Below are 22,199 nucleotides of genomic sequence, written 5' to 3' on the forward strand. Positions count from 1 at the left end.
ATTTTTCAGTGGTGATTAATGCAATGTTAGTGTGCTGGTGTTTGTTGTGTGTATGTGTGTGTATGTGTGTGTGTGTGTATGTGTGTGTGTGTGTATGTGTGTTGAGCAATTTTATGCACTTGCTGCTGGAATTTTCCTTCGTGGCTTTTCCACTCGTTTTTTGTTTCTGTTGTTTGTTTTCTTTGTTGTTTGTGTAGCGCACGGCTTCATTAATTATTTATTTATTTGGCTACTCACCCACAGTCGTTGTTGTTGTTGTTGTTGTTGTTATTGGTATTGTTGTTGTGGTTGCTCGTGTTGTTTTTGTTGACTTGCTGTTGGTTTTTTGGTTTGTTGTTTGATAGTTGCCACAAATCAATCAAACGCTCGACTCGAATATATATAAAACGGCTTGTTTATGGATCTATATACATTTAAGTATTTTCGTATAGATTTCGTTTGAAATTTTTTTTGAGTTCTTTTTGCTTTTCACATTGTTTTTCTTAGTGCATCTATAATTTATTTAATACAAATGCATTACTTTTACTTTTTTTGGAAAATTTTTAAACTTGTTTCATTATTAATTTCCTCAAACATTTATTTTTTTTTGCCACAACCGTTTTGTTTAATCTGCCATTGATGATTTATTTAACCAGAAAATCCAAGAAATAAACCAAGGGCTCGTATTGAAAGAGATTGCAAAAATAAACCGATTCTGCCGTTTAACAAAAGTGTAAAAACACTGATTATTTTGTATCTTGTAAATATTGTTGTATCTCGAATAACACAATTGCCAATGCATGAATAATTTGTTATTGGCATTATAGTTATTAAATAATAAAAAAAAGTTTATCTTGGAATTTCACATAAACTATTAAATATTAAAAATATTAAAGTTTTTAATAAAAGGTGGAAAAATAACAAATTGACTTAAGCATTATAATCCAAACAAATTAAACTAAACTATTAATTTAAGTACTAGTTAGATTCTTTCCCTTTTCAATTGTAATGACTTCATAATGAATTATTTGCGCTATAAATAAATTGACAACATATTTCGTAGTTTGAAATATCGGACTCAAAATACGTTTTATCTTTATTTTACAGACAATTGACTAAAAATACGATTACTGTTCCCAGAATTAGATGTAGCTGCTTTGGGGCAATCGCTGCCTGCATCGATCTAAACTCAAGACTGTAATAACAATAACAATAAGCACCGCCTGAAGGTGCCAAATATTTATGCACATAAATCCCGGCCGAATGTTGGTGGCCAAAGTGAATTACACGCAAATTACAAGCGCTAAGAATAATCAAAGCAATTTCAATTTAATTTCAGCCAAGCAATGCATTTTTCAAACGAAAAAGCTTTTTGTTTATACCATAAAAACGATGAAAAACGGCCGAAAATGTTAAACAAAATGGTTCATGAATGGAAATCGACGGCCAGAAGTGAATGAGTGTCGCTCTCTCTGTCTCTATATTTTCATTTTGGCCATTCTCCTGGTGATTTGTGTTTTTGTATGACGCTTTAAACACATTACGAAAATCAACAAATAATGTTTATCGATTACATGAACAGTGAGCCTTATTTTTTCGCAATCTCTGTGACGAGTTTGGCTCGATGTCGGTTCGATTTTTTTCCTGACATTTTTTTTCGACATTTCCCCCACTGGCCAAATGGACTTTGAGCCTTTAATTCAGCTGCGAGTCTCGCTCCTTTGAGCCAATCAGATTTGCATTAGCCGAATTCGAGCGACGCTCAATGGCAAAAGGAAAATGGGAAATGGGAAAAATCAAAGGGAGAACGGCAAAGGAAAACCCAAACGTAGTTCGACAGTATCTACAAATCTTTTTTTTTATTAGAACCCTAGTTTAAAGTTTTTTCTCAGGTAAAACTACCATTAAAATAGTTGTTTTACGATATAACATAAGCATTTTTTAAATATTTTACAACATAACCTAAGACCTTAGGTTTTTGGAACGTTTTATTTTAATTAGCTTATGCAATATCAATTAAAAAGTAAATTACGAGCACGTCTTCAATTTAATCACTTTAAATGGTTCACAAGGCTTTTAGCCACAAATTCGAAAGTAAAACCAAGTTCTACTTGAAATGAGGACCATTAAATTTTATGTTTATTGAAATTGAGTTCTCTTCAAGGATATTTTGATTTGAATCAAACTCTGACGGCATTTTTTAAACCTGTAAAAGTAACTATATATAAATCACATAAAGTTCGATTTGCAATAGCCAACATCCATCCAATAAATTTATATTCACATTTAAAATTAAATAAATTAATTTGAAAGTTTAAGCACTACAGTAAAAATCTAAAGAATAAAATACATTTACAATAAACTATTAAAAAGCTACCATGAGCACGACCCAAGTGAGTAACTTTGCTGCAACTACCACCAATTAAGCGAGACTTTATCGTGTAATATCCCGTCGCACATTCCTCGGCAATGCCTTTAATGCGGCAATTTTCATAAATATTTCCAGCATTTGCGCAATTCGCAGACATTGCAGATCGCAATTCGCACCGCATCTGCGGTCCAAGCGGCGTATGTGTAATATTTCTAATGCCCGAAAAGACTGCGCTCCCCCCAAATGCTCTGCAGCAATGCAGCTGGCCAAATGAAATGCGCTTAAAGTGCTCCAGCGCACACACGGCGTATGAGCAACATTTTTATAATTATGCGACGGCAGCTGCAAGTTAAACACGCCAAATGCAATTAAGTGCTTCAAACTGTGTTTTCTTTTTCCCTTCTTTTTTTTTTGTTTTTTCTTCTTTATTATTTTTGGGCATTTTCTTCGTATACCTTTCTTATATGTTTTAGCTTTGCTTTAAGCTCGCCTTTCGTTTTCATTTTCGGCTTTGTTTTGTTTTTAATTAAAAATTGAAACTAAAGCGCCCAAGCAGCTTAAATATTTAACAAGTGAACGGGAATGGAGTTGGCCAGCGAGGGGTTAAGGGAGGCGGGGCATCGGGGGGTTGAGGGGGCTAGGGGACGACCCATGCGGAGACAATTAGAAATGCTTTCTGGGGGCGGAAGAGGGGGCGTGGCTGGCGCGTGTGGCAGCCAGTTTTTATGGGTAAAGAAATTCCGTTTTATGGGAATGCCATTGCCATTGCCATTGCCATTGCATACTTTCGGGAGTTGGCGAGTGTCGAGCTAACGGAGTGCGAGGTGGGCCAAAAGCATTTTCAGAGACCACTCTCTATTATCCGTCATTTTTCAATAGCCTCTCAAAGTATTATAAATTTTTTTCTTAATTTTAATAGTTTCCACTTTGCTGTTCAATCTAAAAATTACCTTTACTTGGTTAGATATTATTTAATAATGAAACACCTTTTGTAAGGAAGTTTATTAACAGCACTGTTTCATTTAGAAGAAACATTGCATAAAAGGATTAAAAACCGATATTTTAGAGCTGTAAAATTATTTTAAACAGACTCAAAACTAAACTCAAATGGAGTTTTTATGAAATTCTTGAAATTGTAGTCTAGTAGTTCACTCTTTTAAAAGAGGCCTCAGCATTCGCTTGAATTTAAAATTCAACACCGTTTAATTACATTGGCTTACAGAAATGAAAAGGAAGAAGTCAGAACCACAAGGTTTTCCAAGTTTGCCTGAAGAGAAAGCTCAATTACAGGGTACATTTCGGGCTAATCCTTTGAATACCCTAATGGCATGATGCCCGGCGGGCATTTGTAATTAATTTAGCACAGACAGAGGCTTAGTTTTTTGTTTGTCAAACAAAGCGAGTCGCCGGGGAGCACACACATGCAACAGCGACGGAGGAAAAATCGAGGGAAAATCCTAGGGGGAGGGGCAGGAAAAAGCAGGGAGTGGGGCAGGGGGAGGAGGAGGAAATGCTGAGGTGCGACTCAAACATTCGGGGAATGAACACTTTAAGCCCGAATGGTTTTATTTCGGGGCCAAACAGCAAGCGGATTAAGCCATGGTCCATTCCATTCCCACAGCCGATGCCATCTGATTGCGGCCAGGTGCTAAGCCGATTTGGCTGCTGAACAGGCTTACACTATTTAATTGGCCAACAAACAGCTTCGAAAGGGTTTGATTTCGGTACGTGTTTAAGCCAATTTACACTTATGTTACGGCATTTTAAACGGAACTTTAAGTTTTCTATATAAACATGTTTCGAGCGGATCACAATTTCGATGTTTTCGGGGTTTTAATTTCGATTATCAGCTATTATGCATTGCCCACAAATAGAAATTGAATACCAGAATATCGCAAATATTCGTAAATTTAATTTTGAAATATGTAGTTATTACAACATTTTGTGTGTCCTTTTTAAACCACTGAAAAAAACATCAAAAACAAAATGTCCAACAAATAATGTATGTATTTACTTAGCAAAACACAAAATCTTTTTATAAAATCTTTGGTTGTCTGTTACAAAATAACTAAAGCTGAACCTTGTGAAGTATTAAAAAAATTCTTTCAGTGGTCGGTACGTAGTTACAATGATAATAAAATATCTCAAACAAATTTTCACAGCCACTGGCAAAGACTTTAAAGAAATTTCAAAAATGTTTGAGGAAATTCTCTTTGCTTTTATATCAAAATTTGACAGCATTTTTAGTGCGTTTTAAACGACTTTTTTATGAGACATTTCATAAATTACGCATTTATTTCTGTTAGTAAAGATAAATGTTTTTGAACACTTAAAAAAAAGTATAAAAACAACGAGGAAACTTGATTTTTTCCAATGTCGTTTTCATTTGATCACCGAAAAAAAATATGTAACCAAAACTCACAACAGGAATTGTTTTTTTTTTTTTAGAATTTCGAAAGTGTTTTTTTAAGTTTTTTTTTTTTGTTTGGCCCGCGCCAAGTGACAAGACGACGAGAAATTTTCCCAGATTTTCCCCTATTTTTTATCTAGTATTTTTCACTAGTGGAGCACGTCGTGCCGTCGGCAAAGCTAAACGAGAACTGAAATCAGAATCAGAAGCAAAATGCGAGGGACGATGCCGAAAAGCGAGAAGCGAAACGAAGTGAGTCGAAGCACGGCGAAAGGAGAGCGGGCGCCGCGTTTTTCCGATTTTCCCGCTTTTCCCGACCATCTCGCATGCGAGTTTTCTCGAGGCGCGCTGGGAAATTATCGGGCCGCACGGAATTTCCCTTGTGACGCAGCAAACGAAAGCGAATCTGAGGCTTCGGCTCGCCATTTCATCTGCGAAGATTTTCCCTTTTGGCCAGAGAGAGCGGGCATCACTCGGTCGCGGTCTCGGTCTCGATTTCCTTGGCCAAGTTGTGGGCCTACCTGTTGCTTAGCAACTCGGCCAAAAAGCAGGGAGCTGCGAACTGCCAACTGCCAACTGCGAGCTGCGAACTGCGAGCTGACATCTCGCGGATTGGCTTGAGTTGAGGTAGGTAGCGAAGCACTCATTATTCCACTGCATTGCTGGGGTGCCAAAAAAGTTCGACTTTTGTGGCCCGCCAGCTGCCGCCAATAAAACAATACATTCGGGGAAAATATGCGACTTTACCCAATCATTTTAAGTTTTGCTTTGCAATTTTATATAATCGGCTTTGAAATCAATTAATATTACAGAAATCTATATCATTGTACACGGATGAAGATACAAAATTCTACAGCTCTTAGCACTGAAACGTATTCTTTAAAAGAAAAAATAGTCGTAGATTAAGATATAAGACCTTATATCAACCCAAAATCAATTTAATTAGTTTTCATAATACGATCTTAACTCAAAGCAAATTAAATAAATAATACAAAATGTTTAAATGAATTTTCTAAAATTGTATAATGTTAACCCACAGTTTTGTTTACATTTTATATTTAAAAAAAAATAGAAAATATCGTTGTTACTTGCAGATAAGCTTACTTTTAAGAACAGCAATTGCAAGAACAATATCACCTGTAATCGTGTTTTTCTTCTGCCTTTAAACATATAAAGTTGAAGCTACAAGAGTTTTAGTTACCATCAATGGTCCAAAATCAGTCATTCAATTATTTTTAATTACAGAATATTGCTCAATTATGCACCGAAAACATACGGAATAAATATCTAATGAAATGCCTTCCTACTTTCATGTTTCTCTGGAGTATTTCCAGCAAATGACTTGCCACTTAATTGACTCGTGTGCTGAAAATAAGAGGCAAGGGCCACTTGAACGGTTGATAATTCCCCAACTGGTCCCCGAATTGCTGATCGCAATTGATTCGCCCTCTTGAATTGTATCATCGGTGGCTCATTTACATGCGAATTTGCCAAATGTCATTTGGATGTTTTGACAATTGAAGGGAGCTCGGCTCAAGTGAGCATGCGAAAAACCAGGAGCCATATGTTTTCCCAGCCAAAGGAAAAGGGAATTTCCAATCTCTTCCTTTCCATTTTTATTTGCCTGTCTTGGCTGGCAGAAAATAAATTGACCGAAAAATCGGAATAACAATATTATTTCTCAAGAATAAAAATTATAAAAATTAAAAATAAATTATTATAATCACCGAAATATTAAGAGGGCCTTTTAAAATGTATATTTTGTAAATAATACGAATGAGGTATTGATATTAACCAACAGGTCATTGAAAAGTACAAAAAACTTTTCACAGGTACTCAAATTTCTTAAGAATAATTTCAATAAGTATTATATGTTAAAATAACACATATTTCATACGGTTTTTGTTTGTTGTTCTTATTCATTTGTTGTTTTGTGTTTGTTGCTCAGCTGCCGTTTTTTCAGTTGTTTGCGTTTGGCAGTCGCAACAAAAACACTGTTAGGAAAAAGCAAGAGTAAGACAGGACCAAGACCGAGAATGGCAAATGCCACTCAACACTCAACACTCAACTTGCCAAATACAAACACACAACTGAAACAAGAACAAGGTGGTAGAACTGGGCGTTGAAGGGGCGTGGCATCGGAGGCAAGGAGGGGAGAAAGGGGAATCCCAGGGCATATTGAAGGCAGCAGAAGTGTAAACAGGAAACGTGATATTTGACAGATGAGTGTAGATATTTAGATACCAACATAAATACTACTTATGCCCTGGGAAACCACCCCGTGCAGCCATTCGCTCTCCCCGCCCCCTAGATTCCGCCCACTCCCTAAATCTCCAGCCCCCTATTTCTACACTGGCAATAATTCTTGACTATCGTGCAGAAATGCGTCTTTTGAATCTTTGTCATTTTTGTATCGTAAGTGTAATACGATAAATATTGAGATACATAAGCACTCATTGTACCATATTTCATTGGGGGACTCTTGAAAAGATGTGAAATATTCTAAAATTTGTATTATTTATATCATTTGTACACCCCTTACTCGAAGAATAAAAGGATGCACCGCATTTGTAAAAAGTATGTAACAAGTAGAGGAAGGGACATTTTGCAAATTATAAAAGCTAGAATATTTGGAATAAATTTTTGTATTCTACTAAAAATGTTAACTTTGTAGAAAAGAAATAGGCTTCTTCTTTCTAAAATAACTTGTCAACAAATCAATCAATCAACTGTAAAATTTCTGAAAACAATTAATGTATTACAAATTTATTTGTATTTATTAACATGCAACAAATTGATTCAAATGAAATGGAACAACAATGGTGTTAAGGAAATGGCAATACCAATTCCCCACTAACTCATTAAATCATCATTAGCGCCTCACAAATTCGGATGGCCCATTCTCACCTATCAAGCAATAATCTAATTCAAAATTATAACATATTTTATGTAACTATACACATTAATTTCTTAACATCCTAAAATTCGGTTGAAATGAAATGGAAGGATTTTTGTATTGTGCACGGAATTCTCCACTGTTTGCCGACTCCTCCGCAGTCAGTGTCTCTGGTGTCTTATTGATTTTCTGCTATAGCTTTCACTTGCCGCAATTTGAAGTGCCACACACACACACACACACAGATACTCACGCACACTGACGCAGGCACGCACGAAAGCGAAATTTAGGTGGAAGCGAAGGAGGCAAGGAGAAAAGCGAGAGGCAGGAGCCACAAAGAGAGACATGATGCGAAAAGAATCGAAAATAAGTAAATATTATGATGGATTAATGCTTTCCTCTCAGTGCCGCCACCGATTTCGCCTGTCTTCTTCACTTTTGCAACAAACAAACCCAAAGTATGCTAATACGTATGTGGCATTCAACTCAGACTTCTCTCTGTCAAATTTTGTTCATTTTAACCCATCATCGCGACAAAACGTGTGGCAATAGTTGTTACTTCTTTTAAAATAAATAATATTATGTTATTGTAAAAAATGTTTTGCCTTTAAAACAAAAAACATAAATGTTAAATTTGATAGTTAAATATAAAGCAGTCATTTTTGTTTTTCATTTCACTGATTGATTCAAAAGTAAAAATAAATACTTTGGTTTTTAATTTTTGTCACAAAATATTGTAAATTTATCTGTTTAATGAGTGTACACTCAAAAATAAAGTGCAAGTATAATTTACCTACAGGCCCAAAGACTACAGTACATTAGAGTACAAATTTTAGCCACTTTGTCAATTGTTTTTAAGCATATAAACTATTTTAAAATACACATAGTTATATATTTATATTTATATGTAATTTATCCGTTCGTTAAGTTTGCTTCCATAAGCATTTAAACATTCTGTTCTGTATACATTGGATCGCTTTGCCACCCCAGCTGCACATACAGAAGCAATTTGGTTCGCTTGCCACTCGGGCGTATGCTTGATAAAACCCATCGAGCGCTGAAACCGCACTGAAAGCAAACCACAGTGAAAGCTCGCCACAGACGGACGCAGATTTTCTGGCTTCCCTTTAGTGATTTTCCACGGCACTTGAAAAGCACTCGAATCTATTCCATACTCTTGCGGGCGGTGACAAATGTCGAAGTGCCTGCCAAACCAAAAATTAATCAATAAAACCGCTTTGATTGTGGCTGGCAAAGTCATATATCCCGAGACTCCGAAAATCAAAAGGGGTCTGTGGTTACCATCAGAATAGCTCAAAATGTTTAATCTAATTAAATGAGTTTCCCATTAACTTGTCGCTGGGAATTATTCAGTTAAGGCGTTAAGTAGATTTATTTCTTCGGAAATAAAACCACTTACGCTCTGCAAGGATTAGCTTGGATTTCAGTTATCACTTTATTTCTTTATATTTATGTACATCGATTTAAGGTGTTTGGTGTTCAACTGTTTTTAATTCATATATAAATTTGATTTGTATATTCCCAGAATGCAAGAAAATACAATAAAGATTTAAAATTAATTAAATAATCATAAATAAACTCTCGGATACGCAAATCAAATCTTAGCCCAAACATAAAAGCAATTAGATAATTTATCCCAAACATATTCTATATAAACTGCGCACTTGATACTCAAATGACTGACAGATTTCCATTCGACAATCACCGCCCTTTTCATATTAAGTCTTAACAGCAAACGAAGAAGATTCTTTAAAAATATAGCAGGAATATAGGTAGGAGTAGGTAAAGAAAATATGGTATGGAAATGAATTTGCATTTTACTCACAGTCATAATAGTCGTATCGATCCGCTTCGCTGGGATTGTTGCTGCCCATGATTTTGCCAAAAACTGTGGATAAAAATATTGACAAATGGGGTGAAAAAACAAGAAAACGATTCAAGAGGAGCGGCCAATGGGTTAACAACAACGTGGAAAGCACAAAAAAAGGGGGAAATCGCAGCAATTCAATTAAAATCGCTGACACAGACTCAAAAGTGAGAAACAGACGGAGGAAAGGTGGGAAAATTGAAGTGAAGCTGGAGGCAAATGGAAATAGACAGTAAAAGGGCTTAACACATTTTCATTTTTATTATGGATGCAGCGGAATTAAGTGAAACATGCTTAATGATCAGGTAAAGAAGAGACTGAAAACTTAAGTAGAACAATTGCATATTGTACATTAAATCTAGTTCTGTTTTTCTACACTAAAGTATCGTTTATATTTTATAAAATTTCAGCAACCAATTAAATTTTCTGTGAAAAAAAGTTTTAGTACCACCTAGGAAAATATCTATTTTTTCAATTTTTAAGTACTTTTAACTCGACTTTTATAATTTTTTAATCAAATTTACTATATTAGCATGTTGAGCATTCGATATTTTTTCTTTTCAATCGAAAGTTTTTGGCGGATTCACATGAAATTTTAGATGTAAAGGTTTTCAATGTCACTGATTAAGGATTTGTAATCAGATTTTTGAAATGAAAAATGGCAGATCCAATATGGCGGACCGAAGTAGTGAAGCCTATCTATATCAGTATGAAAATGTGTTCACATTGATATGAACAAGTTTTACCAATTCGGCCATCCATATTGGATCTGTTATTTCGAATTTCGAAAAAGAAATATCAAAATCGTAATTAACAATTCCGAAAACCCACGTATACCAATTTTTATATCAATATAAATACGTTTTACTGCCTCCGTTCGCCATTTTGGACCCGCCATTTTAAATTTTGGAAATTTAAACTATGTTTATGAAAAAAAAAAGGATATCAGGAAAATGTGTGCTTCAAAGGGTTAAACAACCATAATGTACTATAGTATAGTATACTATAATACACTATATACTATACTAGTTATATAGGACTTCCTTTGGAAGAAGGCTACTCACGCTTGGCAAAGGTCCTGCGGACGCGCAGGAAGCAGGATCGCGAGCGGGAAAGGTGGACGAGCTCCTCCGGATGCGATCCGTTCTGGATGCAGATGATCGGCGCCAGCGGCGCAATGCGGCAGTGACTGCGGCTGTGGCTGCGACTGCGACGCCGTCGTTCCAGCAATGGAATGGCCACGAAATTCGACGCCGGCTGCAGTTGCAAATGTTGCAGTTGTTGCTGTTGCTGCTGCTGTTGCTGCTGCTGCTGCAGCAGTTCCACGGCGGCGGTTTCCGTTTCCGGTTCGCCGCTGCTGTGGTGGTTGTTATTCGTGGTGCTGTTACTGTTATTGTTATTATTTATATGGCTCGTAGTAATGATGGTGATGACATTCACAGCTGTCTCCCGTGCGGCTAAAATAGAGTTTAATCCAATTACTACAGAGGAATTTTCAGAAATAGTGATGGTTATCGAAAGAAAAAGATCGTGAAAGGATATATCGAAAACCTTTTCTTTCCGTACCATCAAAAAATTTGAAGTAAAAGTCAGACTTATGAAGTATTTTATTAATATAACCTCACTGCTTCTCTACAAGAAATGTATTAAATTAATAGAAATACTTAACTAATATAAATTCAAATTTAATATCTAAATAATATCCAACATTAAAGAAAATTACATAATCATAACATCGTTTATTTTAAAAACATTTCTTTACAATGATTTCATTTGTAAAACGATAGGTATTTGAAATATTTTCAAATCTTACATGTTTCCTTTCTGCGTTGCAAACACATCTATTTAAAATGAAGCTACACTTTTTTTTTTTGTTTAAAGGGTTTTTTTCAATAAAACGCAGTTCCGTGGTTAAGTCTGCTTGAAAATTTCGTTTCGGATCCTTTTTCTTTTTACATAAAATTATGTGAACCATTTGAATGTTTGCGACAGGAAAAAAAATACGTCAAGAATGTGTAGTGGGTGGTTGAGTGAGGAAGCAAGCTTTTCCACAGCCCCATGGTGGCTGTCGTGTACCTGTCAATAGAATCGAAATTGCGTTGCTCCAAATGCATTTGAGTAGTGATAAACGCGTAACAAAATGCCATTTGCGTAACTTGCGTTCAGCCAGTGTTGAACAAATGGAAAAGAGTGCTTTCAAGTGGGCTTTAGCGCCTTGGAGAATTTTAACAGAAGTCTAAGACAAACTGTTGAACAAGTGAAAAGAAACCAAGTCAAAAAGGGTTTTTAAATACCATTCGCATTCTGTGCGAAAAACCAATCAATCAAAGAGCTGTCAGCTAATTAAGTGTTGAAAAACACACAATCAAAAGTGCTCGGCAAATACGAATACCCAAAACGAATCTCAGCTCACTCACTTATCATCTCAACAGCTTGGACAGCCCTTGTCCATTCGCCCCAAATGCAATTTATTTGATTTATTTGCCCTGCCAGCTGCTTAGCTATTTTCAAGTTGTAGGGCGCTGCAATAAGTACGTCAACTGGAATCGGGGAAATTGGGGAATTCGAGTAAGAAAGTGAGAAAAGCACACACATGCACCAAAAAGGTGCTCACAAAATAGCAGAGTCGCAGGTCACCAGGGTGAAAAGTAAAGGGTATACATATTAAATACAAATCTCTTAACACCTATATATTTTTAGGGATAATCGTACAGTGACATTTTAGTAAGCCCATGAACTGAATTAATCAACTACTGTCAATAATTGGGTCCAAATTATTTAAAACTTAATTCACAAAGGACTTTGTAAAGAGCTTATCCTATCAGATCCCCTTTTTTCAAAGCTTAACAATAAAAAAAACGCCTTTCTTAAATCATTTTAATATATTTATGTTTGTATATTCTTTATATATAAAAATTTATGGTTATGCTGAATATAATTCTTCTTAACCTATGCTAAAAAGTTTTTAACGTACCTATTCATTCAATCATTTTTAAAAAGCATTTACAGTCTCCCTCGAGTCTCCCTTTTTAAGTTTCCATTTTTGAGTGATTAACTTGAGTCGCATTAGATAAATGAACTTAACAAACGCAATGGGGGCTCTAAAGCCTCATTCAGGGAAGAAACAAGGGAGACCCCCCTTGGGAGACACCACTGTCGAGTCGACATGGCTGGCTAATTTCTGGCTCAGGGCCAAATGCAGCTGGTTCATCGTTGGCCATGTCGAGGTTTTGTTGCTCCTCCGATCTCGGTGTCGTCGGTCGTGTTTATTTGTTGCATATTTCGAACTGTAACCCAAGTGCCAGCAAATGTCGCACACTTTGGCTACAATGGCCTTGCAACAGGCTGAGTAAGGCCAAAAAAGAAGGGAAAAGTAGAACAAAACTGGCGAAAAATATTCGTGGGGACTGGAATATGAAATACCAGTCGGATCAACAAAGTCGATTCACAGAAACCATAAATAAGATTGGTTTATTTGCCATGAAACCCACTCAATTAATTGCGTTTCTGTGGGACTTTTAATGCACTATTCCGAGAGTCGTTAATTGTGCTTTCAGATTTTACAAATACCAAAGGCAATTAGAATAATTGCCATTATGATTATTGGCACATGGCACAGTGTATCGTAAATTTGCGCTCCATTAAAAATTGGACAGAAAACGATAAACAAGCTAACAGTTTGAGTATTGCCAATATAATAAAAATAGGCCAAAGCTAGTTTGTAACAGTGCAAACACATTTATTTAGCTAAAATGTAATTACAAGAGGTGTTTACTAAAAGCTATAAAATTTTGGCTAATCTAAAAATTTAACATCTTAATATTCATAATCCAAATCCACTATATGTATAGTAAATAAAATGTGTCAGCTTTAAAAGATGTTAAACAAAATTTATTATTATTATTTTGTTTTTTTTACATTTGTTCAGAAATAAATATCTCTTTCCTATTTAAATCTGTCCTTAGCCCCAAAAGTATACTTTCTAGAATATACCAAAAGATCTAAACAAATTTCCAAAAAATATTTAGATCTTTCCGAAAACAAATGCGAAGTTTTTTAGCCAGGGGAAAAACATTTTCCAGACCGGTCGTGAAAAGTGTGTGTATAAGTTGGCGCTATATGTGTATATAAATATGTGCATACGCAAACAATTAATATTGTTATAATTTTGCTTGAAAAACAAGTCATTTTATAACCAAACATAAGCCGAGCGATCATTTAAAAACAATTCTTACAGAAACTCATAAAATCGCATACGAGAAGCCAGAGCCAAAATATTTATATTAATGATATGCACAAATTCCCCGACGCCTTGTAAGACCAGATCTTTTGGGATCGGGGCGAAATATGTTTATGACGAGAAACGGGACGCAATCTAAACAAAATAGCCGTTTGCAGTGGAAACATGTTCCAGACATTGTTTAGATCTCTGGTTTTGGTCTTCGGCTTTCAAGTTTTCAGCCTTCTGGCGATTGCAGTTTGATGGATAAACTACACCGATCAACCGTAAATTGTTCCGACCGAAGGTCACTCCGTTCGCGGATATAATTTCCGGCGAGATTTATTTCCCTTTGGGTTATCAATCCAAAAAGTAATTACATTGAGGGCGATTGATTTGAAGGAACACGAACAGTAATTTTGCTGCGTGGGCAAACGATCTGTTAAATACTTTTCCATTTCGACGAAGTCATAAACTTTTTCACGACCGCTGTACTCAAAATATTGATCTTGCAGAGCTACGCAATTATTTTAAATCACTTAAACGGCATGAAGCGAATTTAAACAATTTAAATGAATTGTATCTGTAAATCCTTTTACTTTAAATTTTTTCAAGCAATAATTGTATTTTACATTTGTACCTTAAGTAATAGACTATAGTTAGTTTTCCAACTTTCTACTTTTGTTTTTCATTGAGAATAAATATGTTAAAAATGTTTACGGCGACCTCATTTTTATATTTGCCTCAACATTTTTCGTAAACCATCGTTTTTAATGATAGTAATAAATGTTTTCAGGGCTAATTCCTCAATGGAAAATCACAGTGACCTCATACTCTTGTTCTCTATTCTTAGAAAAACGATTTTCCTGCAGCATAGTGTTTGTTTTTGCATCTGTCATTGGCCCCATTTCAACCTTCTGCAGAATTGCAAATCGATCAAACAGCAGTGGGCCGAGATTGAGATTCAATTTTTGGGCAGTGCGGTCTGACAGTTAAATGAACACATTTCACATATCACATTTTCCCGCACGTTTTCCCTTTGCATGGGAAAAAGACAATAAACAATAATAAACACACACACACGCACGCACATGAACACGCACATAGAAAAGCTCGGCAAATTGCTTTCACAAAAACACATTCGATCCTTTTTTTTCTTTGACCAATTTCCGCTTTCGATCGAGCGAATCTTGTTCCGTTCAATGAATCGAAGAGAGTCATTAAATGGGAAAACATCAAAGGTTTTAGAGGGGTTCTTGATAATCTTTCTACTGAAAAGATGTGGGTGGCAGCCAAAAAAGGATGTAATATAGAGAATATTCTAAGTTTTTATTCATGTATGTATTTATACGAATGCATGAGAGTGCAATTTCCACATTTGCCAAATAAAATGTAATATATTTCTTCTAAAATATTGGATCTTTAGCAACAGCCAAATTATAAGTTGTGTAATGATTATTAAAAAGAAATTTTAAGAAGTATAAATTTCAACAAAATTAATTGATAAATATTGTATTGTTATAAATGGACAAAGTTTAAATCTTAAGAAAATGAAATTATAAAAAGGATAAAAAAGAGAAACACAACAAAGTTGAAAACGAAATAACCTTAAACATTTAAATACAAATGGAGGAGGAACAATGATAACCAAATTACAATTTTTGTATGATATAGAAAACCAAAGATATGCAACCCTTTCTGCATTTTGTTTCCCAGAAGAAATAAATTATTCGGTTAGCTTTTTAAGACCTGAACACATGTTGCTTCAGCCCAATTAATGGTCGGAAAAGTTTCGCTGAGGTGTTTTAGATGATATTAACATTAAAATATATTTATTTACTCAGATATGATAATCGCACTATATAGCAGCATTATGTTTGGTATGGGGCCATGTGATGTGTGTTCTCGGGGGTCAGAATCTATTTCCAAATGTGATTCGCAGGCCATTCAAGACGCCATGGGCGGTCGTACTTCTCTGTTTGCGAGGAAAACTCTTTCCTTTTCCTTTTCGATATTTTACCTTACATTTTCAAATCGCTTTGATGTCGGCAGGTGGCAATGGCAGGGCGAAAGGCAGCATAAAGTATGTATGGAAGTGCATTTGAAACCGAAATTAAATAAATTCCCCATGCCATTCCGGTCTGTTGAAATAGCTGGACAAACAAACAGGAATTCGCCGGGGGAAAGTTTCCCTCTTATTTTCTGGGCAAACACAACATTCGGGATGCAAAGTCAAAATCCAGCAAATCCGAACACAATTGCTTGAATTCAAATTAAAACCGCCGACTGCGAGAGTTTTTATCCAAAATGTTGTTTATCTGGCGATTCTCTTTGTTTTGCATTTGGCCTAGTCAATGGATAAATATAGACCATAAAGATAATAATACGCAATTTTGAAGGGTGAACCAATCAATCGAAAGAGCAATTTATGACTATAATCGAAGACCTGAGTCCCTTCCATTTTTATGTTAGATTTATTTTTTATGGTGCAATAATAATTGTTTTATTGATATATTGCCTACCGTTAATCTGTCCCAAAACTACCAGACTTTGCTTTTTATGTGACTACAATTATTATATTACCCTCTGAAAGGGCAATATCTTTTCCAATGAATTCGCAATTGCTAAACAAAAATTATTATTGAGATATTATAAAAAATACAAAAAACAAGGAAATTTAATATATAATAAAAAAAAAATATAAATAATATAATAAATATTTTTAATGAAGCTTAAAAATAATTTATTTTTTAACACATAATTCAATAATCCAAAGCAATACATTTTACATTCAACAAAAATGTAAGTGACATAATCAAAAAAAATACTTGGTATACGAATTTCATAGCTTATAGAGATTATTGATCAATAATTTTAAAATTCCTGAATAAAAGCCAAATAAATCAATTTCAAAACTTACAGATGTCCACAACATCCGATGGCGCCTCCATTTCCATGGCATTCAGCACTTCCGGCATTTTAGACTATACACTTTTCGAATTTTTGTGTTTATTTACGATTATGTTCATGTGCTGAACGAACGAACTCCCTTTAGAATCCAACAATTATTCACTGCGCAAACATTGCAGGTGTTTCTTTTTTGGCCCGCAGTTGACTGCATTCGGAAAAGGCTAAAATTAGTTTTAGACCAAGACCAAAACAAATCCAAAATAACAACAGAAAATAAATTGAAAAAAAAACCAAGAGTAAATAATGCACACACCGAGAACCGAGTCAAAAACTATTGAAACAGTTGTGACATAAGTGCAAACAAAAATTATTATTCCAAATTTGGTTTTTAGAACTGCACTTAATTTTTCTGTAATTGCCGTATAAAAATCGTTTGAACTTTTCACTCAAAACTACTCAATTTTAAAATGTTTAACTCAAAAATTTGGCGTTGAATGGAATTTTAAAGTGCCGCAAACACAAGGTAAAAAAAATTGCATCGATCTTTTGGATTTCCCGGACTTTTGCGATCACGTCTGTTTGCACTGACGGTTGTCCGATTAATGTTTTCTTTTACTTTCCATTTCGTGATTTAGCTTTGGCTTTAGCACTGGGTTCAGTTGCTCTCAAACTGGAATTTTGGCGTGGGAGAAAATCTAAGGAAAACGGTAAAATTTGGAAGAGAAACAGCTGAGAGCGGTCGCCGATCGTTCGGATTCTCCTTCGGTTCCGCTCGGCTGCCTGCCGAGTTGAAAAACGAGAGTCCAAAATAAGAAAAAAGGGAAACTGCAGGAATGTAATTTACTCCAAGCAAACAGATCAGTTGGGAAAAAAATTGAGAACAAAATATCAAATACTCGTATACAGTAGAGTTTAGATAAATCAAATCCTTTAATATTGGGTTGGCAAGAAAGTAATGTCGTTTTTTTTAGTAATCGTTTTTAATCTAATTTATTTACGACTAATCGAGCACCAGGGTCTTTTTTAGTATCGTTATTGTCTTAGGTACTATCGACGTAATTATTCGTAATTATTCGATAACATTTGTGGAAGATATAGCAAATTAGACATGGAGGACCAAAGTGAGCATTTTCGGCATATTTTGCTTTTTTACTTCCAAAAAGGAAAAAAAAGCGGTCGAAGCTCGCGAAAAATTGTGCGAAGTGTATGGTAAAGATGCCATGAGTGATCGCGTATCAACATCTGCTATTCTCTGCTGCAACGGATTAAAAACGATCCTTTTTTGAAGCGGATCATTACTGGCGACGGAAAGTGGGTTGTTTACAATAATGTCCAACGAAAAAGATCATCGAGCAAGAAAGATGAGCCAGCCCAAGCCACATCAAAGGCCGATATCCATCAGAGGAAAGTTATGCTGTCTGTTTGGTGGAATTGGAAGGGTGTAGTGCACTTTGAGCTGCTGGGACGGAATGAAACCATCAATTCAGATGTGTACTGTCGCCAGTTATTCAATTTGGCGGAAAAAACTAAAGAAAAGGAGCCGGCACTAGCTAATCGCAAGGGTATAGTCTTTCACCATGACAACGCTAGGCCCCACACATCTTTGGTCACTCGGCAAAAATTAACGGAGCTGAATTGGGAAGTGCTACCACATCCACCTTATAGTCCGGACTTAGCACCTTCAGATTACCATTTGTTTCGCTCTCTTCAAAACTCTTTGAATGGTAAAAACTTTGATTCAGATGAGGCTGTCGAAAACCACTTGTCTCGATTCTTTGCTGGAAAAGACCAAAAGTTCTTCGAGTGCGGAATATGCAGCTGCCCGAAAGATGGTCATTAGTGGTCGAACAAAACGGCCAATACATAATTGATTAATTATAAGTCCTGATATAAAAAAATCATCTTTGAAAATATTGAAAAAAAACGACATGACTTTCTTGCCAACCCAATAATTGAACCAAATTGATGGTTGTTATATTATTATAAAGTTATTTTAGATACAATTTCGGAAATAATTTAAAATTGATTGTAATTTATTGTTATTTAAATTAAAATTAAAAAAAAAGAATAAAAATAAATACATTTTTATTGCCACATTTTTAAATTTATATTTTTTTTTTAATTACCCAAATTTACTTTTTTACTTTCAAAATTCCAAATGTAAAACTTGTTAATGTTAACTTAAGCCAGTTGTTCTTCTTAAAATACTGTTTAACACAACATTGACTTAATAGGCTTTAGTAAAGCCTTAACAAAAAAAGTTATTTACCTTCGTTTTAAATAATAGATTTGTTTTTGTATGTTTTTTTCGGAATTTTGACATATTTGTAGTGCTTCTTTTGCTTCCACTAGGTTATGCGAAATTGCAATCATTTCACATTTGCAGTTGACATGGCAATGACAACGCCAACGCAAAATGGCAAATGGAAGCTATGAAATTCGGACACAGAGAGACACAAATACGTAGGAACAGGAAAATGCCGAGAGTTTTGGGAGCGGGAGAGCCCTGAGATTTCTGAGCTTTTCCATGGATTTTCATCGTGCATCAGTCGACCGCCAGCTGTTAGGGTTTTCGTACAGAATTTCAATTGCGGCTAAAAGACATGACCCGTCACTTATCTTTTCCTCTTAAAAGGGATGGCACCCTGTCAGTAATTGCCGATTTTAGCATTCAAATAGGTCAAATAAAAAATTGTTTTCTTAACAAAACTTCATAGCTTCAAAATTCTTCAATGTTTTGTGTCTTCAATCAATGCTTTGATTTTTTTAACTTCACAAAAAATTAATTTTTTTTTGTTAATTAAATTTTTTTCAACCTTTTTTTAGATATTTTCACATTTTTGTGTTGTTTAAACTAAAAAAATTGTTTATCATGTAGGGTTTCATTTTTTTAATTTATTATTGATATTCTAAAGATAAAAAAGTTATAATTTAAAGTAAAAATTTAAGGAAATATAAATGTGTTAAATTGTTAGAAAATTATACTTGTTAATAAAAAATTAACAAATTTGTTTTTATTTCAGATTAGTGTTGATTGGATTGGATGCCACTCAATTTGGATGTGTTTGTAAAGACTTTTACTTTTAGTTTATCCGAAGAAATCAATAAATCGTATAAAAAAATCCATTTGCTTGATAGAAAAATTGGCTTTTGACTTTTGCAATAAATATTTTGTACTGTGATTAATCGTTTTTCGTATAACTCACAGTGCTCGAAATATTTATAGGGACGATCCCATATCGCTTTCTCAGATCTCCGTGGTCCATTTCCATTCCGAATCCCATTTCCCAATCCCATTTTGCAGCAAATAATGGCCGCATTAATTATTATGATTGGCAATTAAGTTTAACGCCAGTGGGCGTAACTCCGCCCATTAACACGAGGTGTCAAAATGGCTTCGCTTAAGCCTAACAGGGCGCATTCAATAATTTCCTTAAATACATTAGTGCCTGTTGATATTTAAAAATGGGAAAGCGAGGCCAAAAAAAAGTCGAAAACAAATCAAATAAACAAGGGCAGACAAATTTTCAAATCGAAATCTCTGACGCCACGGAAGCGAGTTAAAGCAATAACACAAAACTTGCTTGACTCAATACAAACTAATTGAAATATTGTGCTCTTCTGCCGGCGTCGATATTTTTCTGATACTCAGGAAGTCGAGCGCAGTTTGTGTTCGAAAAGTACTCTATATATTTTTGAGATTTCAAAACAACAACAAAACAAAAAAAGGATAGTTTAACCAAAACGGTATAAAAACAGCCTTCTTTTCACACTTTTGTTGCAAACAAGATTAAAATACAACTTGAAAAAAAATAATTAAATACCCCTACTATACATAAAACATTTATTTCTTTACTTTAATGTAATTAAAACATAAAAATATTTTTAATGTAGTTGTGTTAGAGGTTATTTACGATTGTCAGAAACAACCAGAAAACAATCAAAGTTTTGTATTAAAACCGTTATTCAAATAATCTATTTAATAAAGTTAGTACATAAAACGCAACAAAAAATTTAAAAATCAAAATTTGAAAAAACATTTATATATAAATCTTTAATTTGAATAGGCTAACCTAAAGTTTTATATCATTTTTAATTATTTTCAAAATATCTAAGTTATGTAGAGTATCAATAGGTCTTCACCTTAAGCTTTTTCGAAATAAATTACGATAATTTTTCATTATCAGGCGCAATAAAACTTTCGTTTTGTATAAAAACGCAAAACAAATAATATAGAAAAATCCAACTGGAAAATAGACAAAAAACAAAAGAAAGAACTGCTACTCACCACAAAACAAAAACAATAACGAAATATGATTGTATTTATTAAAAAGTATCACGCTTCTAAGGCTTGCGACATATATTTATATATTTTACACACAAAACACATGGAAAAAACAATACAAAATTAAGCACTTTGTTCTGGCAATGCAGTATTTGTTTGTATGAAAGTTTTGTCACTTTTTATTTTTTTTTTTTATGTGGTTTTTCCAGTAAAAAAAAGTTCAAATCGTTTGACTGGAAATCGATTTGGGAAAATTAATTTTATGTTTAAAATAAATGCGCTTAGCCGGCAAATGAAAAACGGAGATTTATTTTGCTGATTTTGCACATTGGCTGAGGTTTTCCTGAGTTTTTTTTGGAACCGAACGCGGCAGCGGACAAAAACAAAATGCAGGGCAGCGAGAGAGAAAATCAAGAAACATATTAGGAAGAAGCGGCAGCTGATCCAAAAAAGCAGACAAAGATAAACAAAAGTTATGAGTTGGAAATAAACCAAAAATTTTGATGTTTCTCAATGAGCGCGCGTGCCTTGCCTTTATACCGTTTTTTTTTTTACATAGTTTTCATTACGATTCCTTATGGTCCGAATATTTTCTGAATCCGTCGGTTTATTTTTGGCTGGAATGTGAACAATTTTTCAGTGAAAGAAGAAGCAGCAGCAACTACTCCAATTTACTTGGGTGGCCGCTCTCTGGAATTCTACTTTACTCAATTTCTCCACGCTGCATTTCTCCTAAAAACAAAGCAGGCAAAAGTAGAAAGTTCCACTGTCAAATATCCCTAATAAGAACTAAATAGGAAATTAAACACATACATATGTAGAAATTTTGTTGACAATATTAGGTATAGACTTAGAGCTTTTATTATCTTTTTCAGCAATTGTTGAATTTTATTTGGGATGCAAAAAGTATATATTTATATTTTTATTTAAAAAAAACCTCATATTACAAAAGCAGCCATTAATGCCATTAAAGAGTATAATAAGAAATAAACATACATATATGTATACATAGATAAGCATTGTAAAAATAAATTCAATATGGAGACATTTTTAAAGACAAAAAAACAAATAAACTGCTTGCAAAGCAAATTCGCCTCGAATTCGTTTTATTGCTAATAAAAATTGATGGACTTTGGCTTTTCACTTTTGGTCGTAAATATTGTAGCCTTCTGTTGAAAAACATTTATGGAAATACATAAAACATCTGGACGCAAAAACCAATCAACCCCATTAATTAACCA

General features: G+C 34.5%; 1 protein-coding gene across 2 annotated transcripts in view; it reads right to left on the minus strand.

The window, feature by feature from the left end:
- The window catches only part of LOC108091205 (Kv channel-interacting protein 1), a 99,172-nt gene extending 81,916 nt beyond the window's left edge, over window positions 1–17,256 (minus strand). For both annotated transcript variants that reach the window (XM_017190297.2, XM_017190295.2), the window contains exons 1-3: window positions 16,684–17,256; window positions 10,609–11,001; window positions 9,503–9,565 (exon numbers count right to left, since the gene is read on the minus strand). In XM_017190297.2, the coding sequence (XP_017045786.1) occupies window positions 9,503–9,565; window positions 10,609–11,001; window positions 16,684–16,741 (514 nt within the window). In that variant the 5' untranslated portion in view covers window positions 16,742–17,256. The remainder of the gene's footprint in view (window positions 1–9,502; window positions 9,566–10,608; window positions 11,002–16,683) is intronic.
- Between the last annotated feature and the right edge of the window lie 4,943 nt (window positions 17,257–22,199).

Source organism: Drosophila ficusphila, unplaced genomic scaffold (assembly GCF_018152265.1).
Source record: "Drosophila ficusphila isolate 14025-0441.05 unplaced genomic scaffold, ASM1815226v1 contig_198, whole genome shotgun sequence".
Classification (NCBI taxonomy): domain Eukaryota; kingdom Metazoa; phylum Arthropoda; class Insecta; order Diptera; family Drosophilidae; genus Drosophila; species Drosophila ficusphila.